This window comes from Adiantum capillus-veneris, chromosome 26, assembly GCF_014529385.1.
Source record: "Adiantum capillus-veneris isolate H3 chromosome 26, ASM1452938v2, whole genome shotgun sequence".
In the NCBI taxonomy this organism is placed as follows: domain Eukaryota; kingdom Viridiplantae; phylum Streptophyta; class Polypodiopsida; order Polypodiales; family Pteridaceae; genus Adiantum; species Adiantum capillus-veneris.
In genome coordinates this window covers 74,876,544-74,888,949 of record NC_140956.1, presented here as the reverse complement: position 1 = coordinate 74,888,949, position 12,406 = coordinate 74,876,544, and the positions used below count along the sequence as shown (strand labels likewise).

At 45.7% G+C, this 12,406-nt stretch overlaps 1 protein-coding gene across 1 annotated transcript in view; it reads left to right on the top strand.

Annotated features, from left to right (window-relative positions):
- LOC147423667 (uncharacterized) overlaps window positions 1–12,406 on the top strand; it is a 113,238-nt gene that overhangs the window by 56,762 nt on the left and 44,070 nt on the right. The window contains exons 2-4 of the mRNA XM_086501680.1: window positions 10,916–11,020; window positions 11,107–11,173; window positions 11,278–11,465. Coding sequence (XP_086357806.1) covers window positions 10,916–11,020; window positions 11,107–11,173; window positions 11,278–11,465 — 360 coding nt within the window. The remainder of the gene's footprint in view (window positions 1–10,915; window positions 11,021–11,106; window positions 11,174–11,277; window positions 11,466–12,406) is intronic.

The following is a 12,406-nucleotide window of genomic DNA, read 5'->3' as shown; positions in this document are numbered from 1 at the left end:
TCAATGTAGTCAGAAACCTCATCCACATACATACCAAATAGAGTAGGAGAGAGCGGGCAACCATGCCTCACCTCAATAGTGGAGTGAATCGGTGTGGATAGACCCTCTGAGGTGTGTACATGCCCCACTACTGACCTGTATAATGCCATGACCCCCCAAATGAGCTCTGTGGGTACTCCCATCTGCTGTAATCTGCGCATCAATCTAGCTTTGGGCAGTGTGTCAAATGCTTTGCGGAAATCCACAAAGCTACAATAGATCCATCTCCCACGTGATCTGCCCTCCTCAATGATGGCTCTGAGTGTCAAGATATGGTCAAGAATAGAAAAACCTCTCCTGAACCCTGCCTGCCCGGCTGCGCGTATCCCCTCCCTCGCTGCCCATCTACTCAACTGCTTCTCAAGAATAGATGCGTACAATCGTGTCAATGTGTGTCCAATCATGATAGTGCGATAATTCCCAGGCTCCATAGGGTCTCCTGACTTGAAGATAGGTACAATAGTAGATAGGCTCCAAGTATCAGGCAAACCCTCGGCACGGTTAAACATAACTGCTAGAAGCTTTGCTAGTAGATCTCTTGCATGCGTGAAATTCTCAGCCACTAAGCCATCATGATCGTATGCTCTTCCAGTCCTCATCCTGTCAATGGCCTTCCTCACCATCTCCGCGGTGAAAAAAGCACATGTGTGTGGGCATGGATCGGGGGGGTCGGGAAGGGGGGGCTGCTCAGGAACTGTGTACAAAGATGATGCATACTGGCCCCAGTCCTCTGTAGAAGTGATGGCGGGGGGGGGGGAGTGCTCCTGAAAGAGCCGCCATGCCTCACGTGAGTCCTGACTCAAGAATAGCCGGTATAGATCCTGCTCTAGGCGAGCCAAAAATGCCCTCTTCTTCCGCCACACTAGGCGTCGGAAGTCAATTTGTGACTGTCTGTGAGTGATGTCCCCCAAAAGCACCTCTCTCTAAAGTCTAGCTCTAGTGTCCCGGCATTCCTCATCATACCAACTGTTCTTGGACATGCTCCCCGAGCGGCATCTCTGCTCAGGCTGGGTATGTGGGTATGCCTCTGGTGCTGCATCATGTAGTGTCTGTGTCAATATAGTAGTAAGCTCCTCCAGAGGTCACCCTGGCTCCTCTGTGCATAAGCGTCTGTAGATCCCAATCTATGTATACAAAGTCGGTCTCCCGTGTGAAGGTGTAGCGAGTAGGGGCTGTTGTCCGTAGCATGTGTGCTACAGTAAACTGAAAAGAGATGGTCAACGACACAAGAGCATGATCCACTGCCACACCAACATGTCTAGGTCCAACGGTGAGATCCTGGATACTAGAGATGAGGCTCGGCTGTGCCATGACATAATCCACTGTGCTGGCTCCATGTCTGTGTGGAAAGCATGTAAAACCCCTCGAAGCGGGAAATCTCCGTAGGCCATTCAAGATGGCCAATCCATGTGCAGTCCCCATGTCTATCAAGTGTTGTCCATACTCAGTGTGTTCTCCATCTTGTGATAGTCTGGATAGGCTTGTCTCTGCAACATCCAGCTCTCTCGGCATCTCCTCTGAAGTATCATAAAATACTGTCTGATGATGGGCATTACTAGCATTGAAATCCCCTAGAATGATGATGTCACCATCTCTAGAGAACTCCCATATGTCATCATCCAAAATAGAAAAGGGGGATTGTGCTCTGGGTGCTGCATACACTGACGTGCTCGGGGGAAAGTAGCAAATAGCAATGTAAAGATATTTGTCTGTCTCTGCTCTCAATCTCACCCACATGTACCTAGCTTGCTCATCCCTGCGGGCTATATGTATCAATGGCTGCAACTCCTCCCTGAATAACACTGCCACTCCTCTTGAACCCCGCCCTCTGTGCTCTGATCATGTCTCCTGTCTACAGGCTGTCTCCCATCTATATCCACTAATGTGAGGCATAGACTGCCGACGGGCCGGATGTGTCTCAGAGTAGAAGACGATGTCTCTTCCCGTGAAACTATCCTCAAAAGCGCCCACATCAAGTCGCATAGATCCATTACAATTCCAAGTGGCAACTTTGAGTGTGGTCCCATGGGTCTCGCACCGTCATGTGGAGCGCCGCTCTACAATCACCACCCGGCCATCTCTGTAGAAGGCCGTCTTTCCCTTCTCCCTTGCCGCTTGAATCTCTGGTATTACCTCTCTATGCGCAAGCTGTGTGAGAGTGAGGTTATCTCCAAGGAATATGCCCATTTTCTTTAGTGTAGGGCGCTTCTTCAAGAAGTCCTTCTTTGCCTCCATGGATGGGAAACGGATGATTATATCTCTCCCTTTTGAAGTCTCCCCATTGCCCTGTGTCTTCTTCCCCACCCTCCATGCCTTTGTATGAGTAGCCTCACTACCCATCATGTAGAGAAGTTCTTCAACTTCCCCTTCCACATCATCTCGGTCTTTTAGACCGGTTACTCTTATATGCAAAGCTCTAGTTTTCCTTCGCTGCTCTTCTTCTAGAGTGATGTTGATGATTATAGGAGTGGGGACAGATGTGGTTTCTTTCCCTTTCCCTTTCTTAGCGACTTCTATCCATTTCTCGGCCTCATCCGCCTTCTTTTGCGTCTTCGTGATCACATCCATCCACAAAGACGTCTTTACCACCTTCTGTTTCTCCTCTTCTTTGATCATCCGTACCTGCTCCTTGATGACCTCGATTTCCTCTATCACCGAAGGTTGGAATTCCCCTTCCTCTAGTCCACTGCTTGCTCTATCAGCAAGTTCTTGCTTGAGGGCTGAGACCTCTTCTTTAAGTCCTTTGGAGTCCGCCTTAAGTGCTTGTAGCTCTGTGTGCAGGTCCTCTTTCTCTTTCTTCCACTGTGCGCCTTCGTTGAGAAACATTTGAAGAAGGTTGGCCTTCTCTTTCCACTATCCCTCCCTATCTGCTTTCTAGTCTTTCATCTCCCTTTCCATTTGTGTTATCTGCTTGTTTGTAAGCACAAAGGTTGCCTTCGGATGGGGCTTACACACTGGCGAAGCGCTCATGACCTCCATAAAAAACACAATCTGCACTTCTGCCAGGCCAACCCACTATGTCCACATCACACATACATCCATGTCCTGCATAATGCATACATATGTTTTCCCCATATCAATCATACGTTCTTGATATTTGATTTTCTGATTTTCTGCTAGTTTTTGTCAAAGCTGTTCTGTGTTTGTAAATCTGTAGGTCCTTGCAATTTTTGCCAAAAAAAATCCTTGCAATTTCTGCCTTTTGTAAACCTGCAGGTCCTTGCAATTTCTTTCAAAATTCTCCAATCTGAATTTTTTTGGAATTTCCTGTTTTCCCTGTAATTCTGAATTTTTGCTTGTGGGGGGGGGTGATTTCTGACGGACAGACACTTTACCTGTTGGGTGGGGACGGGGGGGGTTTGGGGGCGGGGGTGGTGTGGCGGGGCTGACTGGGCGAGAGGGTGTTGGGGATGAACAATGCAGGCAGCAGGAGGCAGCGTGTGAGCAATGCAGGCAGCAGCAGCGCGAGCAGCAACAACATGGGTGGTAGCAGGAGGCAGGGCGTGAGCAACGCAGGCAGCCGGAGAGAGAGAGAGAGAGAGAGAGAGAGAGAGAGAGAGAGAGAGAGAGAGAGAGAGAGAGAGAAATGAAATGTTATATTAACGTCTTCAAAAGGCCAAAGTGACCTATGAGACCAGAAAGTTACAATGTGGTGGATCTGATACAAAGTCAGAGTAACAAGATGACAAAAATGAAATGACAAATGTCAATAAAATACTATGGAATCCTAAACTACTAGGTGTGAACTAAGCAGCTAGCTGGGATAGCTAGATCACAAGAGATCCAGCATCGGTCGCTGGCGGATCTCATCAATCTCCTCCATGGTCAGTAGTCTGACCAGGCGTCGTGCATGTCGAGCCAAAGTGATCCGAATCCTCTGATGCAGCCTCCGCCGATGCTGTGTAGTCCTTCGCAGTCGTGGGCGTCTGGATCTCCCCAGCTCAGTCGCTCGGTCGATCAATGTGCCTCTGGTGTGAGACGACGAGCTTTGCTGTGGTAGTAACTCCTCCGGGTGTCCAGTGGTGGCAGCTCTAAAGAAATCTGTGATCTGTCTCTGAGATTGGCTAGCCTCTCCTCTCATCAGAGCCTCTCTGTGTCTGCGTAGCTCGAGAAAAAACAAACCCAAGCATCTCTGATCCTCGTACTGCAGGACTCTAGAGAATGGTCCAAAGCCCTCTCTGAACAAGCAATGGAAGCGGCCTCGTATCTCGTACTACACGGGGCAGTGGCATGCGTAGTGCAACTCTGTCTCAGGCTCGATGTCACACAGGGGGCATGTCCTGGCCTCTGCTGGTACTCCGCTGTATCTCCCAGTCTCGATCCGAAGCTGGTGTGAAGATGTGCGTATCTGGCCGATAGCACATCGTACCCCATGAGACAAGTGGGTGTCCATGTATCTGGGCCTCGTCACAAAGCCATCAACCGTAAGCTGGAGGAGATGCTCTCTGTAAAAAGCCATCTTCGTGCCCAGCTCTTGTGCTGGCTGTATCCATGTCCTCCTGGTGTCTAGCTGAGTCAAGTCCTGGAGGATGAGCTTGGTGATCTCTGACTGTGTAAGGTCAGAGAGGGTGCATCCAGTGAGTACTGGAAGGGAGGCAATCTGTCTATGCTGAACCCATGCGCCTGAAACCATGATGTCATCTACCCATACCAGCATGCTGTATCTCCCTGCATGGCTAATTGTCGAGAGGACTCAAGTGCAAGGTGGGAATATCTGTCTCTGGGAAGTTCGCACATGCGGTGTATGAAGGAGATAGATCTGGTGAGCGCCTCAACCACTAGTGGGGGGGCCGCTAGCTCTGCTCGAACAATAGCACGTGGTACTGAGGCCTTGGCTCTAATGAGCCGCGAGATCATAGAGACCAGAGGCTTCTCCATGTCCCCCCATCCATCAGTGCGGCCTGTCCTCCCGTGATGATCCAATGAAGGTCCCCAAATCTCAGCTCCATAAAGCAATGCAGAAGCCACCAGAGTGTCAAAGAGCGAGAGCTTCGTCCGAGGCTCCTGAAACTGAACCTGTGAACAAAGAGAGAGAGAGAGAGAGAGAGAGAGAGAGAGAGAGAGAGAGAGAGAAGAATACGACACTAGACGGTTCTCAAACCCTCCTCCAAGGGCCCCCCTCTCTGTGGCGAGAGAGGTCTATGCTATTGATTGCACAAATCTGGTACAATGGTCTAGATGCAATGGACTTGCCGACGATGTCGACCACAATGATTACGAGGATGAGGACGGGCTGAAATCTGAAAATGCTAGGGCTGAAATCTGCAAATGCTGACTTTTTGCTGAATTCTAACATTGTGTCGGCGATGGCGACGACGCGACGACGATGCGCTGAAAACGCAGATGCTGAAAACTGCGGACAGCGTGCTGAATCTGAAAACGCTGGCTGATCTGACGGTACGGCGAGGATCTACTGCGGGTAAGTGAGATCTGCGAGGCTAGGGGCTGAATCTGCGGTGTCTAAGTGTTGAAAACTGAAAACACTGATGCACTGGGGCTGATCCGACGCCGGAATCCGCAAACGCTAGGCTAAGTGCTGCAAACTAAAAACGCCAGTTGATCTGTAGAAGAAACGCCAAGGCTGATCTGCTAACTGCTGAAAACGCTATCTGAATCTGTAGCAGAGAACGCTAGGCTGATCTGTAGCCAAAAACGCTATCTGCTCCGCTGCTGGCTGCCGGTCTTGCTGAGAAGGTGCACTGCAAGTTGCTGGAACTTCTGCTGCCTCTTCTGCCAAAAAGTGCTAGTGCTAGGTTTTATTTATAGTAGCTTAGCATACTGATTGTGATGCTGATGATCATGCTGTGTGCAACTAGAGGATATGCAACTTCTCTAAGTGCCTGGACATGCACGGCCTGCGCACAGGCTCACAAAGGTGCCAGAACAGTTCCTAAGCTGACCTGAACCCTAGACCTGAAGTAGCTTGTCCACATGCACAATGACATCCCCTCCTTTTTCAGGCAGTCATAAAGGATTATGGTTCGTGGTACATGTACCAATTGAGAAATAAAGTGCAGGAAGATAAGGCGACCTGTCAAGCCTTGGGAAGTCTTGTAGGTACTAGAAGGCTTACTGATTTAGAACAAGAGGAATTATGTGCAGCTAAAACCTCGTTGAGACATAATGATAAGAGAAAACTTGAAAAATGGAAAATTAGATCTAGGCAATACGCTTTTATGGATAAAAGTTGTTCATTGAAACAATTTTTTAAGCACTTGCATCATTCGAGGACTTCTGCCTCTATCAAAAGGGTTAAAGACGAGGCTGAGCAATGGACGACCACGAAAGGTCAATTGGCAGACTCAATGGGGGATCATTTTTGCCAAGCCTGACGCTCCCTCGAGTGAGGTTTTGCAAGCTAGAGAGTTATTGTCGTCTTATGTACATCCTATATTGACAATGAATGATGTAGCTACCCTTGAGACCCGTTTTACTGAGGATGAGTTGCACTACAGTTTGTTACATCTTGGTCGTTAGAAATCGCATGGACGAGATGGGCTTACGGTTGAATTTTTCCTTCGCTTTTGGGAATCCCTTAAGTAGCCTCTCCTTTTCATGATAAATCATGCATGGACCACGCAATTATTGCCACAATCGTGGAAAGAAGGGCCGGTGAAATTGTTGCCTAAGCAAGCATTGTGTGAATCCTTCTTACATTGGCGTCCAATAACGCTTATGCCGTCGTTTACAAATTGTTGTCGAAAATGATAGCTACACGTGTTGCTGACCATTTGTTTTCCGGCATACATCCGGCTCAGTATGGATTTATCCCTCGCTGGCAAATTATGGATAATATTGCGACCGCTTTTATTGGAATTGAGTATGCAAAATACACTGGACAAGGTGTGCTTATCATGCAGAGAAAGCATTTGACGTTGTTCATTGGGACTTCATTGCTCAAATGACGGCTTTGGGCTTTGGGTCCAAGATACGTCGAGTAGTCTATTTTCTTTATGAAAACAGTCAATCTGTCGGAATACTTGATGGTGAGCTGACTCGGTTATGGGATCTTGGTCGATCGGTCAGGCAAGGATGCCCTTTGAGTGCCATGTTGTATGCTATTTCTACACATCCTTTGTTGTTGTATCTGGACTCCTTAACAGCTTCTGGTCGGCTACATGGATTGCAACTGCGAGCTCATGATCATTTTGTGGCACAAGCGTATGCGGATGACTCCATGTTTTGGCCTAGAAATCAACCTGAGGATGTTTGTTGTGTTATGGAAGCACTACATGTTTATGGGTTGGCTGTAGGTCTGCAAGTGAATCTCTGAAAATCTAAATTATTGCCGTTGCATCAAATAGATTGGCATGCTATGTTATGGCCAAGTGAAATAGTGAAGCCTGATCAAATTGTGAGGCATCTTGGTTATCCGTTGGCTTGGTCGGTTAATAATGTGAAGTTGTTGCAATGGGTTGAGAATAAACTGAGGTCTAAATTGCATTATTGGAAATTGTCTACCTGGCCGCTCCATGTAAGAATTAGAATAGTGCAGTTTATTTAGGTGGCATACATGCAATTTTTCTTGTCATTGTTGCATTGGCCACCCCGTCGTCTTCGGGATTTCATGTCTCGGATTCTGGAGCACTTCTGGTCCACTTCCTCTCACAAAAAAGGCTTGCGATTGCTTGCGATGGATAAGCTTTGTACTCCAAAACGTTGTGGTGGCTTGAATATCCTTCATTTGTGTTCTCATGGTACAACAAGGAAGGCTACTTTGTTGTTGATGCAAGTTGAGCAAAAACAGCCTTGGACGCAGATGCTTGCGTTTTTGTGCTCTCATGCGGCTTCCACGCCAGCTTTCGGCCATTGGCAGCCGTCATATTGGGATGTGGCTTTTGGAAAAATTGAAGCTACAATTCTGGGATGTCCCTTTGCTTCTGGAAATTCACTTCGATTGGAGAGTTTGCATTGGAGTAGAGCTTTTGCTCAGACTCTTGTTCAACACTCTCCTAGACAGGATTACTTTCTCTCCCGCAAAGGTATTGACATGATAATAGATGTGATAGACACTGAAGGACGGGTGCTCTTGTTCAGACAGGCTGCTCTTACCTTTGGACTTGGGTTACACTATAGGCGCATGTGGGACACCATTAAGGAGTTGGTCGACTCTATATCTCCCATCCCGCCACTGGTTGAAGACAATCGAATTTGCGATTGGCTCTATGCTGGTTCTTCGATTGGTTCGATATCTGCAAAGAAAGTGTACTTTCATTTGCAGTCATCTTGCTGGATCCAAGAACACCGTAACAAGGTATGGAATATGAATAAGAGTGTTACTTGGTGGCGGAGTGAAGTTATGAAAGTGTCGCATGCTAAGCTACCTCTCAAGAAGCGTTTGTTCATGTGGAGATGTATTGTTGGGGTTCTCCCCACTGGCAAATTATTGTGCTCTAGGAGATTGGCCTCTTCGTGATGCGTTCGTTGTGCTGCTTGAGAATGTTCCACATCTGCTGTGGTCTTGTTCTTGTACGCGACAATTTGTGGATAGCATCTCTTCAGCTATTCGCTCGCGTTTTCCTCGGTCACAATTTGGTAAATTTTTCTGGATCTTTGGAGTGCTTTCGCCTTTGCTTCGGTTGTATGCATACTTTTTTGGCCGGGTTAGATTCTGGGTACTATGGACAGTGTGGAGAGCAGGAATTCTCTCATGTTTCAGCAGATTCAAGTGGAATATGTTTCTTTCTTCAAGATATCTCTTAGACAGTCTCTTCAAGTTGCCTATGACTTGGACGAGCTCCTTGTTAGCTGTTACCAGCTCTACTTTGATTGTTTTTGAGTTATAGTTTGTAATACTTTCTATGGGTTTCCTCGCCTTGAGGTTTCCCATTTGTAATTCAATGTGACATTAGAAAAAAAAAAGTGTGTGTGTGTGTGTGTGTGAAACCCTAATGGTCACCTTGAAATACGTTTCGACGTGTTCGAATGGATGAATTGTTTAAGACATGAAACATTTTAGTGATCAAGTGAAACACGTGCCAGTTGCTATTGATTCTGGCTTGAGTGTCAAAGCAGGTTACATGGCATGGCCACAGGTATGATCGATGCATTCATTGAGCAAGAATACATTATAGTGTCACATGAACAGTGCAGAGTGGATTCGGGGACGTGTGCCCAACCACTTGGTGAAAACCGTCATGACGGATGCAAGTGTTAAGCTGGGTCTATGTAACCCTTGCAAGAGGTCTGGAGACTATGCTTGGTGGCTATGCAGGGTTTGATGTATGTGTCCGGGGACACTCGAACTGTTTAACCAACCATTACTATGGGTTTTGGGACGCTGTCCGACCATATTGCCAATTTCCAACAAGTCCAAACAAGCTCAAACAAGTTCAGACAGATTTCAAGAGATTCAAACAAGGTCAAACAGGTCTAATCAAGATCGAACAAGACACGTCTCCACTTTTCCATAGAAGTGGATGTTGATCTCCACATACTGATGAATCCATCTTTCTTGGTCCAAGAACAGCCCGCTATGTGGTTTTTTGTGAATAAACAACAAGAATATCGATAAATATCATCAGGACACATGTTTGAAATTTTCTGCAAAACCTTTATTTTTGTTTTTGTTTAAACCCTTGCTAGGACCTACATAATTGTTTTGTTGCCTTCTTAGGAGAGTCACCTCTAAGTGGTCTTGATTGCCACATGTTTGATATCCCCTGCCATTATTCTGCTACTTGTTTCTGCAAAATTTCAGCCTTGTCGACTCCCCCTACCTCAAAAATTTCCTCCTCCACCTGTATTTTTCTGCTGATTGTTGTGATTCTTTAGTCCAAGGTGAGAAAGCTGTCATCCTCTCTCTTTATTCCTCGTAGGAGAGGTTCTTTTTTTGGTTTCCGGAGTGGGTGCTTCTCAAGAACTCTTTGTACTTTCTGAAAACACCTCATCTGGCATACACGTAGTACCAAGAATGATGTTTTGTTTCAACATCCCCTGACTAACAATATCAACGTGAATTATGTTGCCCATATGGGTGTTCTGCACAGTGCCACATGCCTTCAAGATGCAAGCATAGGTGATTGCATCTGAATAAATATCCTCGTTTAGCATCCGGTTGAAAACAGCCCAGAGATTTTTGGCCCTGTCCTTGTTGAGTATATCTTGCAATCAGTGTGTTCCTACACATTGTGGTACACTTCTTTGCTGACACGCAGAGCCCACCATGCTAGAGGACTCTTGGACAGAGGAGGTAGCCCTACGGACGGCACGCTCTTCTTGGGCCTGGGTTGGACAATCTTTACAGTCGCGCCTATCTCGGGGTTGCTTGGATGCAGAATACTCCCCATCCAAGCCGGCCTCGAAGATAGCGAGGTTAGCTATTGTTGCAACATCGGTTCTTGCTCGAACCCCATGAGGATTGTCTCATGGAATGTGCAGGGATTAGGAGAACCCCAATTTCAGCGCCAGCGGGGTCGATTGCGTCAGGAGCTTCAGCGATGCCTTGTGGGTGGTGAGATTGATATTCTTATGCTACAGGAGCATCATCTTTGTGAGAGCCGCATTAGACGATGTGGTCAGATTTTGCGTGGTCGCTATAAGACATTTTGGTTAGTTGCATTTGGACCTGGTGATATCCAGGGAGGGATACGTATCACTATTGCGGACTCATGGCACCAGGATAGAAAATAGCTTTTTGTTGTTGCAAAATCAAAGATTTAAATGAAGAGCTGCCCCCTGTGATTGCATGTGCGTGTGCATTTGAGAGAGGTTGTCCACTGTCCAATTCCAAGAGGGTGTTTGCATCCATTTGCCGCGATTTTATGTGACTAGGTTTTACTTAATGGACACATGTTCTCTGCGTGTGCTAAACTAGAGGTGAGATTTGAGGAGCTGAGTTATTGCAGTTTAACCCTCAATGTTAGGTGGCCTCCAGTTTTCAGATGCTGCATTTGATGTCATTATTGACAAAGGAGGTTTGGATGCACTTCTTGGGGATCCAGGTCAAGAAACCATTCAAGGAACTCGTTTTCTTGTTGAGGTACCTTGAGAGATTTATAAGGTGTGGAGTGTGGGATTTTGAAATACATTTTGAATTCAATTATATCATCTTAATTTGATGGGCAGGTTGGCAGGCTGCTGGGTGATGGAGGCAAGTATGCTTGCATAACATTGGGACAATCTCATGTGATTGGTATGCACACATCTGTCTTGATATTTTTCTTTTCCCTCCCTCATTACATTGTTGTGTGGAATCTAACATGCATATATGTTTTTTCATGGTCTTTGTGGTAACAGAGTTCATGTTTTCTACTTTAAGACATGGCTGGGCCATCAGTATTCATCGAGTGTCCCAGTCATCTTCAGACTCTGGTTCCAAACTGCAGCCTTTCTTTGTGGTGGCAAAGAAAAGTGTTTCAGTTTCATGCTCTTTGGTTTCACTCTCATTTGATGGAACAGAGGGTTTTTTTAATTATGAGGAGCAGGTTAGTAAAGGAAGTTCATTAAAGTTATGTTGTGATTTTTGATTTTAATTGCTTCTCTGAATTGCAGTTATCAGTAGAAACCATGCACTTCTTTAGGCTATGAAATCTGTCGGTTCAAGATGTCCAACATCTCATAAACTTGAGAAACTGTTATAGAAATGTTCATTATGGACAATTGTCAAGTGATTAGAGCTTATTTGATGTTTATGAAGAAATTAGATTTATTATCCTCATTTATAATGGATGACAGAGCTAGTAAGTTGCCATGAATGCCGTTTCGTTTGTGGGAATTGTTAGCGTTAAGCCAAACAATCTGTTGCTAATTCTATTTCAGAGCATTGTTATTCATGACTCAAAAGAGATTGAATTTAGACTCATTTCATTTGTGTGAGAGTTTGCAGTGATTATTCAGTTCAAAATGGTGAAGCTAAACCAAGTAGCTCTAGTTTTATTATTTATATTGGTATTTTTTCAAAAAAGTGTTCTGTTTTTTACATGATTTTTGTGTGCCTTTTGACTTTGGATTATCAACTGAGTTCATTCTTACAAAGACATAATTTTTGTATTTGTCGTATTTTATCTTTGTCTTATCTTCTCATGGTGTCTATGTCTAGATCTGTCTCACCTTATGGTGCTTTGTAAATTGTCTTCGCCTTATGTAAGTTGCAAAGAAGAGGCATTTTAGAGTTTATGCTGATAATAAGCTTGAGAGAGATAGTGAATGTGAGCTTCAGAGAGATGGAGAGGACGAACAGAAAGGAGATACATTGTAATTGAGTGTAGGCCGGCAAGCCTATGACATGGACGCACCAGATTTGAATGCAATTTTTCAAGCAGTTACGTGGAACGGGGAAGGATGAAGATACTGGTATGGGGAATGATGGGTCGAGAACGAGGGTCAATTATAAGGGACAAAAAACACATACTTCGTTGGCATTATA